The sequence below is a fragment of the Miscanthus floridulus genome, chromosome 12 (assembly GCF_019320115.1).
Source record: "Miscanthus floridulus cultivar M001 chromosome 12, ASM1932011v1, whole genome shotgun sequence".
Lineage (NCBI taxonomy): Eukaryota > Viridiplantae > Streptophyta > Magnoliopsida > Poales > Poaceae > Miscanthus > Miscanthus floridulus.
The window spans coordinates 83,331,238-83,349,341 of NC_089591.1; the positions used below are offsets into that span (position 1 = coordinate 83,331,238).

The 18,104-nt window shown below is 52.3% G+C and overlaps 1 protein-coding gene across 1 annotated transcript; it reads left to right on the forward strand.

The window, feature by feature from the left end:
- Nucleotides 1-17,034: 17,034 nt before the first annotated feature.
- On the forward strand, nucleotides 17,035-17,643 carry LOC136496267 (uncharacterized). Its single transcript, XM_066491927.1, has one exon. The coding sequence runs from the start codon at nucleotides 17,035-17,037 to the stop codon at nucleotides 17,641-17,643; it is 609 nt and encodes a 202-aa protein (XP_066348024.1).
- The last annotated feature ends 461 nt before the right edge of the window (nucleotides 17,644-18,104 follow it).

Genomic DNA, 18,104 nt, shown 5'->3' on the forward strand with positions numbered 1-18,104 from the left:
CTCGCGCTTGAAGTTGTCGATGTCCTCTACACACGCGTCGATGTCGATCAAGTCGTCCACATACACGCCGACGACGAGCTCCTCATTTTCCCGTCGCCGCGTGTAGAGCGCGTGCTCGGTTGCGCACCGTGTGAACCCAAGCTCGCCCAGCGTGGCGTCAAGCTTGGCGTTCCACGCTAGTGGGGCCTGCCGCAGCCCATAGAGCGCCTTGCGCAGTCAGAGCACCCTGTGCTCCACTCCCTTGACAGCGAAACCCATAGGTTGCCTGACGAAGACCATCTCCGCCAGCTCGCTATTGAGGAAAGATGATTTTATGTCCAGGTGATGAACGCGCTAGTCCTTCGCTGCTGCCAAAGCTAGCAGCAGTCGGATAGACTATATGCGCGCTACCGGCATAAAGACTTTCTCGAAGTTGATGCCCTCATGTTGGACAAAGCCTTGGGCGACGAGACGCGCCTTGTGCTTGACAATGGCGCCACGCTCGACCCGCTTGACCTTGTACACCCACTTCCGGCCGATCGGACGGCATCCCAAAGGTGGATCGACGAGCTCCTAAGTCTCGTTCTCCTAGATTGCCTTCATCTCCTCTAGCATCACTTGTCGCCAATTTGCATCGCGCTCAGCTAGCGCGAACGTGGGTGGTTCCTCTGAACTGACGAGAAGTTGCTCTAGGTCATTGAGCAGCCGACCCGCTAGGCCTTAAGACCCTATGCCGCCGATGATGTCATCCAGCCTATAGAACCGCACCTCCTCACCGTCGTGGAAGGCATCCACGAACTCAGTGATGTCGCTTGAAGGTGAGGCGAACTCGATCGGCGTCGATGGAGTCCCCTGTTCTACCAAAGTGGTCGACAAGCACCTAGAGTGCTCGGCACCCCTCTCGAAGTGCTCAGCACCATCCTAGGAGTGCTCGGCATCGGTCTTGGAGTGGTCGGCACCATTGCAAGACCTCTCGACTCCGCTATGGGAGCGTTCGGCACCTGTCCTGGAGTGGTCGGCACCACTACAGGACCGCTCGGCACCACTCCAGGAGTGGTCGGCACCCCTCTTAGAGTGCTCGGCACCGCTCTAGGAGTGCTCGGCTCTGTTGCTAGAGTGGTTGGCACCTCCTCTCTAGCGTCTCCACCACCGTGGATGACCAAGTGCTCGACGACGAAGGTACTGGTGAAGCCGCCAGCTTCCCCCGTGCCTAGACTATTCCAGTCCCAGGCCGCCTTCTTGTCGAACACGACGTCAAGCGAGACAACCACCTTATCTCCACGTGGGTCATAGAGCTAGTACGCCTTGGTACCTTCCTCGTAGCCCAGAAGCACCATCAGTGTGCTCCTGTCTTCCGGCTTAATGAGGACCGGCTTCGTCTTCCTGACGTGGCTGATACAGCCGAATGTCCGGAGGAAGGAGAAGCTCGACTTGCACCCATACCAAGCTTTGAATGGCGTCTTGCCCTTCAGGGTCTTGGTGGATGCGCGGTTGAGGATGAACACCGCTGTGGTCACTATCTCTCTCCAGAACTTTGTCGGCATGCTTTTGGCTTTTATCATGGATCGAGCCATATCGACCACCGTCTGGTTCCGCGGCTCCACCACACTATTCTGCTGTGGCGAGTACGGTGCGGTGTGGTGTCGCACCACACCCTGATCCACGTAGTATGCAGCGAACTTCACCGAAGTGAATTCGCCGCCGCGATCAGTCCGCAACACGTGCAGCTTCTTGCCGCTCTTCACCTCCGCGCGTGTCTTAAACTTCTTGATCGCCTCCGCCGCCTCGCCCTTGCTCGTCAGGAGTTACAGCCACATATAGCGACTTCAATCATCCACGAACAGGAGAAAGTACCGCTGATCACCGTTTGTGGCTGGCGTGATTGGTCTGCAGAGATTGCCGTGGACGAGCTCGAGAGCGTCCGCCGCGCGAGACTTGGCCGCCTTTGGGAACAGCAGCCTCCTCAGCTTCCCGACCAGGCAGCTGTCACACAGCTCGCCTGCGTGCTTGATGTGGGACAACCCTTGGACCATCTTTTTCAGCCGACCAAGCGCGTCGAAGCTGAGATGGCCGAATCGGGCATGCCACAGCCACGGCTCCTCGCTGTGCCGTGCTGTCAGGCACACCGGCTGCTCCACCTTCAAGTCGAGCAGGTATAGCCAGTTCTAGGACCTCTTTACCTCGGCAAGAAGCCGCTGCTCCTGGTTTCTGATCCTGAGGATGCCGTCCTTGATCAGTACCTCGCTGTCGCGCTCATCCAGCTAGCCAATGCTGATGATGCTTGAACGCAACTGCGGGATGTAATATACTTTCCGTCAACGCGCGGTGCTCGTTGTTCTGGCACCTGAAGATGATGGTGCCGCGCTCTCAGATCACCACACTTGAGCCATCACCGAACTTCACCGTGTCGGTCACGTTGCCGTCGAGCTCAGAGCCTGATGGCTCTGGAATGCCATTAACACTTGTTGTGCCTGAGATCTTCCGCACGGATGAGCCGACCGCTCACCAGCGTTCTCGCACACATATTACGACTGGAGGTAGAAGAGGGAGGGAGAACAGAGCGCACACACATAGCACAAGCACCAGCGTTGGCCGAAGCTCTGCAGAGGAGATGGTAAAACTGAACTCTCTCAATTCACCGAGTTGCAGTGGGAAGCTATATATACAACTCTACCCATCTAAACCTAGTGCATACATGACATGTTGCTATAATGACTAGATGTGACAGCAAGACCGACTTTGACGCCTGCCCCTGCTCATGCTGTGGCTACAATACGACAGGGGAGTCTTTCGACGTCTGTCCCTACCACGGCTACAGTACAGCAGCAGAAGAGCTCTTTCGGCGTCTATCCCTACCGCACGTATAGAGGGAGAGCAGCAATCATTCAGCTCCCCGGATGCCGTGCAGTTCATACTCCTGAAAAGGATGCTGCTCGCCACTGGAAAAGACAGGTGATGAGATTTACTGGCCGTCTCCGATCCGATCCACGGCTACTTGTCGAGGAGAGGCGAAAGCGGCAGCGGCCGGCGTTGGACGATCGACTCGGAGGTCGCCCGGATGACGACACGCTGATGCCCACGGCACGGGCACTGCGGTGGCATAGTGGAGGGCACGACGCCTGCCCAGCCCGGCACGCCAAGCAGAAAGGCACAGCCTTGTCAGGCAATAAGCACGAAACCGATCGGCCCCAAGCAGACCCCAGAGCACGCACTGAGACGCTCGGACGTTCCGAGTGGCCGACGCGGCACAGCTGCCTGCACCGCACGGACCATGGTGAAGGGGTGTTAAGCAAAGCTGTAGACGGAATAGAATGGGGGAATGGAATCGAATTCACCGGCCGGCGGCAGAGTGGCGGGGGCGCGCGCGCGGCGCCACGCGAGACATGGTGGTGGCCGGTTGGGCGGCTGGCCCTCCTGCCACCGGCCGGCATTTCGTCGGACACTGGGCGTGCGTGCCTGCCGCCGTGCTGTAGGCTGTAGCTGTAGCACGCTATTATACACCGGGCGCCTTGGCGCGGTCGAGTCCAGGCTACCGCGTGCTGTGGTGCCCGGGCTTTCCTTTGCAACGGTGGTGCAGCACGTGCAATGCTACTGTGTTGGACGTAGTAGTAGTAGTAGACCCATGGGCGAAGCGCCATTGCTGTTGCTGTGGCCTGCGAGTCTGGCGGTCTGCAACCGTGGCATGCACGGCAACAGCAACAGGAGGTGGAGGAGCTGCGCGAGCGCGGCTGCATCGGCCATCCGGAAGAGCGGCCTGGTAATTGGGCTGCGGGTTTCGTGATTCCAAGTCCTTTTTGGGCTTCATTGCCTGGTTCATATAAACGGGCTTTGCGTGCGGCCTGATGACCAAGGAAAAATGTAGAGCAAGTAGTGGACCGGGCTGCCCTCCTCTGTCACTGGGGCTCGTGGGCTCAATGTGCTCATGAACTCTGTCAATTCTATACTTTTCGTTCAACTCATAAAGAAAGTTTTTTTTTTTTGAAACGAATTCGAAAGGAAAGGTTCGTCCCATCCTTTTTGACGAACCAAAAGAGAGATTTTTGTGCAGGGATAGCAAGTGTTTCTGGTCTCTTGTGGATCCCAACGCAAATGAGGGAAGAACGGACTACAGAGGCGTGGATTTGGGGGTCGGATACGGTCATACTATACTACAGGCTACAGAGGCGTCGGGCGCAGGGAAACCGGGACGTGCGGGAACAGCAACGTAACGGCATCGAGTCCACGAACACGCGTCGCGTCCGCGTGCCAAGGTCAACGGATAGTCGTCGTTAGGGGTGGGGTAGGGTGGCTGTGTAGGACTCCCTCCGTCCCAAAATATCTATCGCTTTCGCTTCCCGAGAAACAACTTTGATAAAATATATATTACAAAATATTAATATTTATGGTACATAATTAGTATTATTGGAAAGATCTTTGAATCTAGTTTTTTAATAAATTTATTTGGAGATACAAATGTTGTACGTATTTTCTACAAATTGAGTCAAACTTGTGGCACGGAAACCGGAAACGACAGATAATATGGGACAGAGGGAGTATCATGATAGGAGTAGGGGCCCGTTTAGTAGGGCTCCGGCTCCTCCAAAAACAGTTCTGGCTCTGGATCTTGTGCTGGAGCAGATTCTCTGATGGAGCTGGAGCTGTTTTGGGAAACCGTTTGGCTGAACAACTCCTCATGTCTGTTATGAATGGTTAAGATGGGGACAATATCCAAAATTTCCCTGGCTGAACAGCTCCTCGTGTCTGTTATATGCTTGCAGGGTGAAATCTCATAATACTCTTATTCGTTTCCTTTTTTCTTTTCATTCCTCTTTTCTTTTTTTTCTTTCCCTACACCTTATCCGGTCGCTCACGTTGCAACCGCACGGCCGCACGCGCCCGCTCGCGTCTTCAACCTCTGGAGGCCGCGCTCCCATCCCGCCGCCGCCTGCGCCTAGGAGCGCTCTCGGCCACGGTCCACCGGTGGCGCCGCGTCCGCCCCCACGCTAGCTCTTTCCTCCGCGCGCCCTCCATGCTGCACCTCCCCGCGCTCCTCCGCCCACAACGCTGTGCCTCCGCTCGGTAGCCCGGCGTCCGACGGACCCGCGCCGCCCGCCCCGGACGGCCTCGTGCACAGAGCTCCGGCGACCTCGCGCCCGCGCGGCGGCGGCGGCCTCGAGCGCCCGCGAGGCTCGTTCAGGGCAAAAACGCCCATCGCCCTACGCGGGGCCCACGGCAACCGGGGCAGAGCTGGGAGAAGCTCGTTTTTCCAGCTCCAGTTTTCTCTCTCCTCTCCTCTTAGCGGGTTTTCCGCGGCTCTTGACGCGGAGCCGATCCATTTTCTCCCGTTTGGTTGGTGGAGCTGCGGAACTGCTCCTGGAGCTGGTCCAGGCCATACCAAACGGCCCCTAGATGTGATTCGTCGATCGTCGGTGCTAGCATGTCCAGCTCAGCTTGGGTTCGTTGCGCTAGCTGAGCTGAGCTCACACGGCCGTGATGAGGAGGTTATTATCTTAACTAGCTAGGCCGCACTCCCGGCCACAGATAGGTACCTCATGCGCCGTGTCAACAACGATAAACAACAGATGAGCCGGTACCTGATTCTGATTGCATGCCAATACCACAGCCACACGGCGATGGAATGATGCCAATACCTAATTCCGGCCACTTGCTTGCCCAGGCCGCCAGCTCGGCTTCGTTGCCCGGGCGGCCGGCCCCCGTCTCGTGCGAATCCGTACGAGATCAGGTCACCCACCGACCTCCTGATCGATGCTGTCAGCTGCGGGCTGTGGCGGCACGAAATGAAAGCGAGGTGGCAGGCAGAGCCAGGCAGGGCAGGAGTACACACATTGCCTGATTGGCATCATTCATCAGCCGACGGCCAGTTCAGCAATCGGATCTCTCTGCTGCTACTACGTCGTGCAGGCCTCTCCTGTCTCGATCGGTCTCCATCCATCCCCGGGCTGTCACTTTCTTTCCCTTGCCTGATGCCTCCCCGTCAGTCATCCTGACTCTTACCGAACACCACTATCACTTTCTTTCCCATGCCTGATGCCTCCCCGTCAGTCATCCTCACTCTTACCGTACACCACTACCTGACACAACTAACAAGGAGTACAGTAGTTTTTTTAATTACACAGTATATAAGAGACGCTCACAACATACGCACAGCCTGTTCGGGAGGCCGTAAACGATCGTGGATTATTTACTGCTGGCTGGTTTGGTGTGAGAGAAAAACACTGTTCCTGGCTGGAAATTTACGATCGTTTACGAGCAAGCGAACAGGCACTATGAACACACATAGGTGAATCCTACCCCTATGAGCACCTCCGAATGATTAAGCCGGCAGATCACGAGATTCACGAAGTCACCACAGGCGCCTCGCTGTCGACGGGGACGTCGCCTACCACTGAAAGCATAGCACCGTTAAATCTTAAAATAAATCCAAAAAAATACGAGCACTCGTGCCAAGTTAAGGACTTAAACCTGAATAGACAAATTTAAAAAAAAAACCCAATCAGCTCGTCTATGATCAGTTTGCAGTAGGTTTTTCTTTTTCTCATCCTGTGCGGCTGTGCCCGTGTGGTGTGAAGGAAGCTGCGACTGCGAGGCTTCTTTCATTTTCATTCAGGGCCTGGTCTGCACGCTCGACGACTCGGCGTGCCACCTAGTAGCTAGTATATCCTATCCATCTCCAGTATAGTCAATCGCAGGTTAGGCAGGCCATGATTGCTTCCGTTGTTTCGTCAATCCACGGAGTAATCTCACATAATTTTAAACACATATATAAAAAACAATAAGTAAAAAAGATATTTAATTGTACTCAAAGAACTGATGTCTCACATATTTAAATTAATAAAGCAAATATGGTGGTTCACACATTAAATCATCACATTAAGAGTTTGCAAAGAAACATATGACGTGTTCGCTGGTTGGTTTCTGGGCTGGTTTGGACTAGCTGGTGCTGGTTTGTTGTAAGAGGAAAACACTGTTGACTGATTGAATAAGGCTGGCTGAAACCAACAAGTGAACAGGGTGATATTATTTGCTTCCACGCTAGTGCGGCCTGCTACGTGCAATTGCGGCCCGTAATATCGCTTGCTATTTAGAATTGCGGCTGCAAAGTTCAGAACGTTATCTTGTAGCGGTAGCGGCAATGGGACGCTACCGCTATTGCGGCCGCTACCAACGCTATTTATTATCTTGAGTAGGTATACCAGTCATTTCTTTTAAATCCCATACCTAGCGTGAGTACTATATGGAGTAGGAGGACTAGGTACTTTAGGTTTATCAATTTATATATACACTAACTTTATATCCTCACGCTCGTATTCTCATTTTACTCGCGTTAGCTCCTCAAAAGGAAGTAGCCGCCACATCACCTTAAATTTTGTTAGCCGTTTGATCTTTCCATCCGACGATCCAGATTTCGTAAAGCAAATTTTACCGAAAGCGACTTCTCGTGATTCTCCTTACCTTATCTAGCTTCTCACCTGCTTCTCATTGGACTCTCCTGCTTCTCGTCCGAAGCCAGGCAACCAAATATATATCTACCTTCTACTTCTTCCTGAAACTTCTCAGAATATCTCGGCTCCTCCTCTCAGCTCTCACCCCGTCGCTCCTAGCCCCGACGCGGACGCGCGACACGGACACGGCGACGACGGCTGACACCCGCGCGCACCCGCCGTCAAGACAAAAATTCCCCAGACGATTCTACCCGAATCACCCGGGGGCTCGGGGGCTCATGTTGGGTTCATAAACCCGGAGTCCCTCATGGACCGACTTTCCAACAAAGACTCGGCCCAGTAGACAACATTGCGAACAACATGCAGCTCCTGGGCTGGCCCAAGATACTTAAACGACAGGCCAGAAGGACAATCCAATCTCTGACCGGAAGGTCTGGCCGAGGAGGAACGACGCCCGCTTCCGACTCCGGCCCGCCTCTCCGACCAAAAGGCCTCTCAAAGGAGGAACAACACTCGCTTCCGTAATCGGCCCACCTCCGGATGACCTCTCCAACCGGAAGCCCTGGCCAAACACCACTTTCGACTCCGACTCACTTCTTCGACCGGGAACGCGCCGAAACCTTACTTACAGCTCCTCTCCGACTGGCGCAATCAGAGCCGTCTGGGACCAACCGACCGGGGACACCCGCTCGGTAAGGACTAGGAAACGGACGGAGAAAGTAAGGCAGGTCACTCAAGTCAACCGCAATACCAAGGACCGTACCATGTCCACCTGCCGGACAGTACACTACGACATGACAGAACCCAAGCAGTGTTGTAGGCGCCGATATTTTCCCTACAATATTGTGAGCGCCATCACTTCCAAACTAGGCTACCACAGTAAGGCTCCCCCCACATGGCTTTGAAGCATCGACAGTGTTGTGGGCGCCAATATTTACCGTACTAGGCGAACATGGTTAGACCCCCTGCATACCTCTTGGCATCAACAATATGGCGGGCACCGACGTCTACCATACCAGAAGAAGACGACGCAACCTTCCACGTGCACGCAACCTCCCACGTGCATCTGACATTAAACAGTATTGTGGACGTCTACCATCATCTTGTACCCGCCGACGTGGGCAACAAGACTTAGTAGCATACGTACTCTCTCCCTCTCACTTGTAAGGCCATCCCCTTCATCTATAAAAGGGGATGGGCTCTCTCCTAACAAGGGGATCGATTAGTTCACTAATACACAACAACAGAACCATCAGGTTTAAACCACAAGCACACGCTCGAACACTTAGCACATAGCGGGGCTCCCGTCACTCTCGGCCCTTCAGACTAGAGTCTGACTAGACCTCTTGTACCCCCATGTTTCTCCCTTCCGTTTGTAACCCCACAGTAAACTTCAAGCACATAGGCTCAGAAATAAAGTCACCGACCGACTCAAACTGGGCGTAGGGCACGTTGCCTGAACCAGTATAAACCCTATGTCATTGAGTGTTAGGCCACCTCCGATCACAACGTATAGAAAAACTATAAATATTTACGTGTTTGTCACTTTCTTTACCGACACATATACTATATACAGTCTAATGTTTTGGTCTACACTCCCGGATGCTCGTAGGTACAGTGACAAAGCCAAGAGAAAGGCCATGTTCGCTTGTTAGTTTCAGCAGGGCTTATCAGTCATGGTATAGTATTTTTCTCTCATAACAAACCAGCACCGGTCAGACTTATCAGCCTAGAAACCAACCAACGAACGGACAGAAAAGTCTCCCCTTATGGTTAAGTTTTTTAATGTCTAAACTGAGAGGTCTATGTTTAGATATATAGATAGATGTACCAGTTTATTACAGCAACAACAAGATCCGAGGGATTCAATTATTGATTTCTGTTTTAACGCATCTTTGAAGTTCATGTGTTGTTTTATATTGAAGTAATAGTAATCTTGACTATAGAAATCTTTTTTATGATAACAATTGGATATACCATGCCATGTTGATTTGACTTATGTGGTCTCTTTTAACGTTATACAGCCTGTTCGGCTGGGGCTGAAACGATCGTATACGATCATGGATTATTACTGCTGACTGGTTTGATGTGAGAGAAAAATACTGTTCTGGCTAAAAATTTAGGATCATTTACGACCAAACGAACAGGCTGATAATGTCTACAAAATTCATGCGCCTCCCATTTCGTCGTAGACTTAGGGGGTGTTTGGATCCAGGGACTAAAGTTTAGTCCGTGTCACATCGGATGTTCGGATGCTAATTAGGAGGACTAAACATGAGTTAATTAAAAAACTAATTACACAGATGGAGACTAATTTACGAGACGAATCTATTAAGCCTAATTAACCCGTCATTAGCACATATTTACTGTAGCACCACATTGTCAAATCATGGACTAATTAGGTTTAAAAAATTCATCTCGCAAATTAATCACAATCTGTATAATTAATTTTTTTTATCTATATTTAATACTCCATACATGTGTCAAAACATTCGATGGGCAGAGACTAAAATCCAGTCAAGGGTCCCTAAAATCCGGTCAAGGAACCAAACACCCCTTTTATATGCAGCACATCTCCCTACCAATGCGCGCGATGGCGCGTTCACACCTAGAAGCAGAAGCACGGTCCACGCGCGGGGGTGGTTTTTCCTCGTCGTAGGTCCCCCCCTTTTGACAGGCACGGATCTCTTTTCCTTCTTTTTATTATCCTATCCTACTATCCATCCATCCTCTCTTCCTCTTCAGAGACCAGCCGGGTCAGTGACCTTTCTCGCAGCGTCACTTTCAGTGCAACGCCACACTACTGTATTACCAGTAATTACCAGGCATGCAGCCGGAGTATACTAGTGCCAATAATAATAATAACGAGCAGTGCCCTGGTAGGACATCGGTTTCAACTCTCAACTGATGACGTGAAAAGCAGCACTCTGGGTTGAGGCAGATTCAGGCTACTGCTGTCGTGTCTGTGCACCATGATGCGGAACCAGTCGAGAGTGCCGTCCGCGTCATGCTGCCTTCTTCATTGCCGCCGCCGCCGAGCCACCGTACAAGGTGCCAAGGTGACCGCACGGCTGTCCTGCAGTCTCTTCTCATAATCACCTAGCACAGCACAGTGATGTGCACACGTACGTACGGAGTACAGCACTTGTTTGGTTCACACTTCACACTGTCTCTCTCGTCTGAACGCCGGACTTGGCTCTTCTCTGACTCTGTGCGACAACGCAAGGTCAGAACAAACGTACTACTACCTCGCCGCTACAGTAGCTAGCACCGGCTGATTAAATTCCGTTGGGTTTCAAACATGGTCAAACCCCGAACGCCAGCGTTCAAATCCAGCATCCTGCGCTGCACGTGGAGAGACGAGAGAGCCGCGGCTGGCACCGGCAGCCGCCACTTGTTGGCCGCGGACCGCCGGAACCCGGACTGCGAGCGTGCGGCGCTGATTTCCACGCGGGTTTTCCTTTCTTTTCTTTCGATCTTTCGATTCCCGGATGCGACTGGACTGGTCCGGTCCCCGCGTCTTTTTGCGCTGGGAGCGGCTGGCTGGGCAGCCCTCTCAGCAAAACACTGTTTACTCTCAGGTAAACGAAGCATCTGCCTGCCTGGCCCGGACGCCACTCCGGCTCCGCTGACGCCTGACAGAAAGGGGTGAAGAAAGCGTCAGAACTCGGATCACTGCTGCAGCCTGAACTGGCCATGGCAAAGCTCAGGGGATGCGAATGTGATATTCCATCTCGATAGAGGCCTTGTTTAGTTTCCTTCAAAGTTTAAGTTTTTTCACTCTCTCTCCATCACATCAATTTTTGGGCGTTTGCATGAAGTATTAAATGTAGGTAAAAAAAATAACTAATTGCACAGTTTAGTTGGAAATCACGAGATGAATCTTTTGAGCTTAGTTAGTCCACGATTGAACAATATTTACCAAATAAGACGAAAGTGCTACTATTCATCGGATTGAAATTTTCTTCAATCTAAACCAGGCCTGATTGGTTGGACGACACGACGTCTCTTCGTTTGCTTCCAACTGTTTGAGCTGACGTTCCACACGGCCAGTCAGCCTCATCGTAGTCAAGGCGAGCAAACGATTTTTTACTTTTCCTGGACTGGAAAAAGGAGTTCCCACCGCTTTCACTGAAAGCAAGCAACTGTTTTTATTTGGCACGCTACGGTTAGCCGCGTCAAAGACTCGACACATCGACGGATACTAAGGGCCTGTTTAGATGACATCTCGATTATTATAATCTAGGATTATGGATTATAATAATCAGAGTTTTAGGGTCTTATAGATTATCGTGATTGATTATGATGGGTCAAAATGAGAAATTCCTACTGTATCCTTTCTAATTTGGCAAGTTGGATAATCAACGAGGGACAAGGTGGATCTTGAGCACCCATAATCCCCTATAACCTGATCTCACCTGGATTATGCGATTATATAAGTTGTTCATCCATGAAAAAAACTCCCCTCTTCACAATCACATCTAGTCTGCCCTCTTCAGCCTTCTCATGCGCTATATAAATATAATGAAACCACATGCCACTCATGTAAGGATGTCATTTCATAAGAGTCCGCTAGACCACTCTAAATAGAGTGGAGATCCATTCTCATGAATTATAGTCTCATGCCCACATTTTTAGTCATGAGGGCACTCCCAGCCCGATTGGCGAGACCACTTCGACCCTATTAAACAAGACTGCCACGTACACAAAGTACTAATGTGGCAAGACAATAAATGAGGAAAGAGATCACAGATCAAGAGAACAAGAAATCATTTCTCAGGTGATAACGATTTTGGCATAATATCTAAGGAACAAAGAAACGAGCAAAACTCCATAGGTACACGTGGTGGTTTCTTCGTGGGGCAACTATGATGTTGCCTTGCCACCGGCACTAGGAGAGGAGAGCCGCGCACCCACTCTCATTTGCCTCCACGCCGCTAGTTCCAGGACAATGCCTTGCGCGACAACCACATCTATGTCTTCTCCCCCAGACCCACCGACTATCTTCGAGGATCGGAGCACACTTCACCCTCCTGCAGTGCCCCTCACATACATGTGCGCACTCGTCGCGGTTGGCCGCAGCACGCTTTGTGCATGCCGGTGGACACAACAACGCACACGCAGGGCGGCGGCGGCGGCGGCGGGGGGGGGGGGGGGGGTAGGTGGAGTCCAAGGACGAAAGGGGGCTAGGACCAAGTTGCCGACGACAGGTCAACGAATGCCGACAGAGAAAAAATAAAGGGAACACTGCACGGGCAATAAATGGCATTGGAGAGAAAGAAGAGGAGTGACCAGATTTTATCGGGCTCTACATCTAAAAGCATCACATTGTGGAGAGCGTTTTCTATGAAGGGTTCCTTGCTAATGCGGCACTGATAGAAACTAGTAGGCAGTTTTTGGGTTGGAACTGCCGTGAAGTAAAGAAAAAGAACTAATGAGAAAAAGTGGGCTTTATCTAGATTAAACAATGTGGTTTTTTTTCCATCATAGTATACCTTGTGAGGGGGCAGAGGGTGTAACCTAATAATACGTTTTAGAACCGGACTTTGTACCATCTCGTTGGATACGGGTTGTTCTAATTCATATGAGTATGGATCAGGACTTTAGGTCCCATACATACAGGACACAAAGGCGCGGAGCTATTTTAGGATTAAAAAGAATCAGGTTAGAAAAAAACAATTGGCTCTTTAATATTGGCTCTTTAATATTAGTTAGAGTAGAGATAGCTTGTGACTTGAAGATATATTTACCCTCGCATAAGCGTTTGAAGGTATCTTTCCATCTTGATGTAATCAAGCACTCAGTTTTATCATTGGTGGACCTAGGGGATGCATGGGCTTGAGCCCTTCTTCTGCAACCCATGGAGGGCTCATCCAATTTTATGCACAATAAAATTAGTACCCATGGAGCTCAAGGCACAAGGAGACCACAAAAATGAGTTAGTTTAGGGATCATTCGGCATGGCTTGTCGGGGACCAAATACTGGGGTACCCAAAGAGGAGGAGCTAATAACCATCAAACGTTGATGCTTCTGAACAGACAAGAGCGCAACTACACCTCTTACCTAACGACCAAGGGCAGACTCTGCCTCGCCCGACGTCCGAGGGCTGGCTCCGCCTCGCCCGACGTCTGAGGGCAGACTCCGCCTCGCCCAACGCCCCGGGGCTGGCTCCGTCTCGCCTGACATCTGAGGGCAGACTCCACCTTGCCCGATGTCCGGGGGCTGGCTCCGCCTCGCCCGACGTCTGAGGGCAGACTCTACCTCGCCCAACACCCGGGGGCTGGCTCTGTCTCGCCCGACGTCTGAGGGCAGACTCCGCCTCGCCCGACGTCTGGGAGCAGACTCCGCCTCGCCCGATGTCTAGGGGCAGGCTCCGCCTCGCCCGATGTCCGAGGGTAGGCTCCACCTCGCCCAACGTCTGGGGGCTGGCTCCGCCTCGCCCAACGTATGTGTGCTGCTCCTTCGTAACTACACACGCAGATAAGGCAGGACACTCTAGTCAACCGTAATATCGAGGACCATACCCTGCACTCTTACAGGAAAGTACCGTCAGGATATGACAAGACGGGCGCTTTAAGGTCCTTCCGGGCATGTTAGAGCCTAAACAGTGTTGTAGGCGCCGATATTTATTTTACAGTGTTGTTGGCGCCACCATTGGCCCTCGGGCACGGATCCTGACGGAACTATACGATAACCACTACGATCCAAGAGGAGACTCACATCCTCTACAGTGACCGACGTGTAGTCACTGCGCCATCCGCTCCCCTGTGGGATTGCGGATCAACACCCCGGCCCGTCGCGTCGCCCGACAGGGCGGGATGGGACGTGACCACTTGTTGATCAAGTCGGAGCATGGCGTCATCAACGGGCAGACGCCCAGCATAGAGCTATCCCTGGCGACATCTACTGTGTTAGCACAGCTAGCTCAAAGGAAAAGGAAGACCCGGCACCTTCGAAGGACCTTCTTTGCCTCTGGTTTTTCTTTTTTCTCCCATCTGTAATCCTTGCTCCCCCTTGGTCTATAAAAGGGAAGGCGGGGCACCCCACTAAAGGGACGGATCGATTCAACACATTACACATCACGTCACACATAGCTGAGCAGCATTCAAGCTCTTAGCACCCGTTTGACCTTTTCATCAGAGACTTAGGACCTGTTACTCTCTCGCCCATTTGTACCCCCTACTACGAACCTTTCCACGAGCAGCAACCATGAACTAGACGTAGGGACATTCTACCAAAACCAGTATAATCCTTGTGTCTTTTTAGCACACCATCCGGGCCAAACGCGCAATAATACAAATTTATTAGTTGGTGTTTACTCAAAACACCAACAGTTGGTGCGCTAGGTAGGGGCCTTTGCTCGTTCCGACATTAACATCAGGCCATGGATGGCTAGCCACACAATTAGCTGGGTCCCAGGCACACATGTGCATTTCAAGGACCTGGACTTCATCGTCACGGTGGAAAGAGAACTAGCACGGACACCCATCGCCATTCAATCCTTCCACCCCACCGGCCTCGACGCGGTCACCAAGACGCTTGAGGAGCTATGGCTCACCAGAGGAGAACCGTTCTCTTCAGAACACATCATCTGAAGTGCCTCAATGGTGCTCCCGTTTGGCCTCCATAGCGCTGCATAGACCGTTGGTCACCTTGTGGCCCAGCGCATGAGCTCATCTCCCGTGAACAACGAGTTTGTGGGGGTGATTGAATGTGTCATGGAATCTCTCCATGACATCCTTGTAGAGGAGCCAGGGTCACCCTCTAGCTCTGACTCTAGCAGAGGGAGCCATCACCCCCCTCGTGAATGCTTCTGACGGGTACCCCCGAGGGACACGTTGAAAGTGCCTTCGAGGAGGAGGCTACCCCGGTGAACAACCTCAGTGGCGAGGCCAAGGGGGAGAAGCGACCCCACCTCATATGGGGGTGGAGCAGCTAAAAGCCCGACACCGAGAGTTCAAGGAAGCGCGACTCTAGCTTGAGCGAGAATGTGCGGAGCTCGATCAGGAGATGGAATGTCAAGGAGATGGTGGGCATGCACGCGCCATGGCCCGTGATGTGAATCAGAGAATCATCACCGATGATGAAGCCCTCCCTTGCTTCGCACAGGCAAGCCAGAACATCGCCGCCGTGATGGCCTTTCTCCATGGCCTTCTAGAGGCCACGATGCCTGAGGATCGTTGTGCCCACTGTGAGATTCGCATGCTGCTCGAGCGTGCAGCGGCGCAGCAGGCCAAAAGCTCATTGTCTCGATGATGTGAGCTCAACGCCAGCTAGCACACACCCTCGGAGCTCCTCGACAGGGACACATCGGTCCACCAGGAGCCACAAGGAAGTAGGCGGCACACTGTAGTCTGGTGCATCAGCGTCTTGGCCGCAACTGTGATGCGTGCGACACCCTCACCCCCCGTAGATGCGCCTACAATGACCCGAGAGAGGGAGCCAGACGTGGCTATCACCCTTGTCGTGGGGGCGCTACTATAGTGGCGAGGACCAAAGCCTGAGCCCTGGCCTGTCGGGACCTCAAGTCTTCGGTCGACACATCCTCAACGCTGTCTTCCCACCAAGGTACCGACTGCCAACTAATATCCTAAAGTACTCTAGGGAAATAAACCCTGGACTATGGCTCAAAGACTATCGGCTTGCCTGCCAAGTCGGTGGTGTGGATAATAATGATTTCATTATCCACAACCTTCCATTGTTCCTGGCCGATTCGGTAAGGACCTGGTTGGAACACCTTCCACCCAACAGAATCCAAAGTTAGTCGGACCTCAAGGAGATCTTCATGGAAAATTTCTAGGGCACTTACAAGCCCCTTGGAAACCCATGGAATCTCAAGAACTGTCGGTAGAAGGACGGAGAAACCCTCCATGGGTACATCTGGTGCTTTTTCCGACAATGCAACGAGCTCCCTAACGTCGCCGACGTCGATGTTATAGGAGCATTTATGTCCGGGACCACTTGTGAGTCTTTGGTACACAAGCTAGGACGTAAGGGCCCACGAGCCACCAAGGAGCTCCTAGACATCACCACCAGCCATGCCTTGGGTGAAGAAGCAGTCGGAGCGATCTTCTATTGCCTCGATGGCAAGGCGAAGCGGGATGAGGATGTCGGCGAAGACGCCTCTAATTGTTTCGCCAAAAAGAAGAACAAGAAGCAACGACACGAAGGCTCGCTTGTGTCCGCCACTTACCGCAGGGGTGGTCAGAAGCCCACGGAGGGTACTCCGAACCATTTTGAAAAACTACTCGAAGGGCCATGCCCGAACCATGCCTTCCTGATCAAGCATCTCTACAAAGACTGCAGTCTCATGCGGCGGTTCTTGTCCAGAGGCTCCAACAAAGGGGAGCACGGGAGCACAGGAAGGACCCTGATCCCACCATGGACGACACCGAGGAGAAAGACGATGGCTTTCCAACACCGGATGGCTGCCTCATGATCTTTGGAGGATCAGAGGCCTACGACTCCAAGCACCGCCAGAAGATCATGCACTGTGCGGTCTATGTGACCGAACCGACCACGCCTGCCTTCCTCCGGTGGTCAGAGTCCGCTATAACCCTCGATCGAGCCAACCACCCGTAGAGCGTCCCACAGCCAGGAAGATACCCACTCATGGTTGACCTAATCATTGGCCCGAAGCGCCTCACTAAAGTACTAATAGATGGAGGCAACAACCTCAATATCATTTACGCCGAGACACTCAACGCAATGGGCATTGACCTGGCGTGCCTTAGGCCAACCAGAGCGCCTTTCCATGGCATCATGCCTAGAAAGCAGGCCATGTCACTTGGGCAGATCGATCTACCTGTCACTTTCAGGGGTCCATCCAACTACTGGACGGAAACCCTCACCTTTGAAGTGGTTGGGTTCCCCGGAACTTACCACGCCATCCTAGAACGACCATGCTACGCGAAGTTCATGGTCGTCCCCAACTACACCTACCTCAAACTAAAGATGCTAGGCCTAGGTGAAGTCATCACCATCGGTACCTCCTTTCAGTGTGCCTATGAGTGTGAAGTCGAGTGCTACGATCATGCCGCGGTGATTGTCGCCTCCGGAGAGCTCGCAGCCATCAAGAAGGAGGTTGTCGAGGAAGCACCCCATCCCAAGAAATCAACCAGGTCTTTCGAGCCAGCGAAGGACTTTAAAGAGGTCCTCATAGATCCCAACAGCGCCAAGGGTAAGGTGGTGTGCATTGGCATCACACTTTCCTCCAAATAGGAAAGCACACTCGTTGGCTTCCTCCGCGCCAATAAAGACATTTTTGTGTGGAAGCCCTCGGACATGCCAGGCATACCGAGGGAGGTCGTCGAGCACATCTTGAAGATCCACCCAGTCTCCAAGCCAGTGAAACAACACCTACATCGCTTTGACGAGGGGAAATGTAGAACCATCGACGAGGAGACCACAAAGCTTTCGGCAGCCGAATTCATCAAGGAAGTATACCACCCAGAGTGGTTAGCTAATCCCGTCCTTGTACAAAAGAAGAGCGGGAAATGGAGGATGTGTGTTGACTACATGGATCTCAACAAGGCATGCCCAAAGGATCTGTTTCCTTTACCACTCATAGACCAAATAGTCGGCACTACCTTGGGGTGTGAAACCCTCTGCTTCCTTGACGCATACTTTGGGTACCACCAAATCATGATGAAGAGAATTCGATCAGCTCGCGACATCTTTCA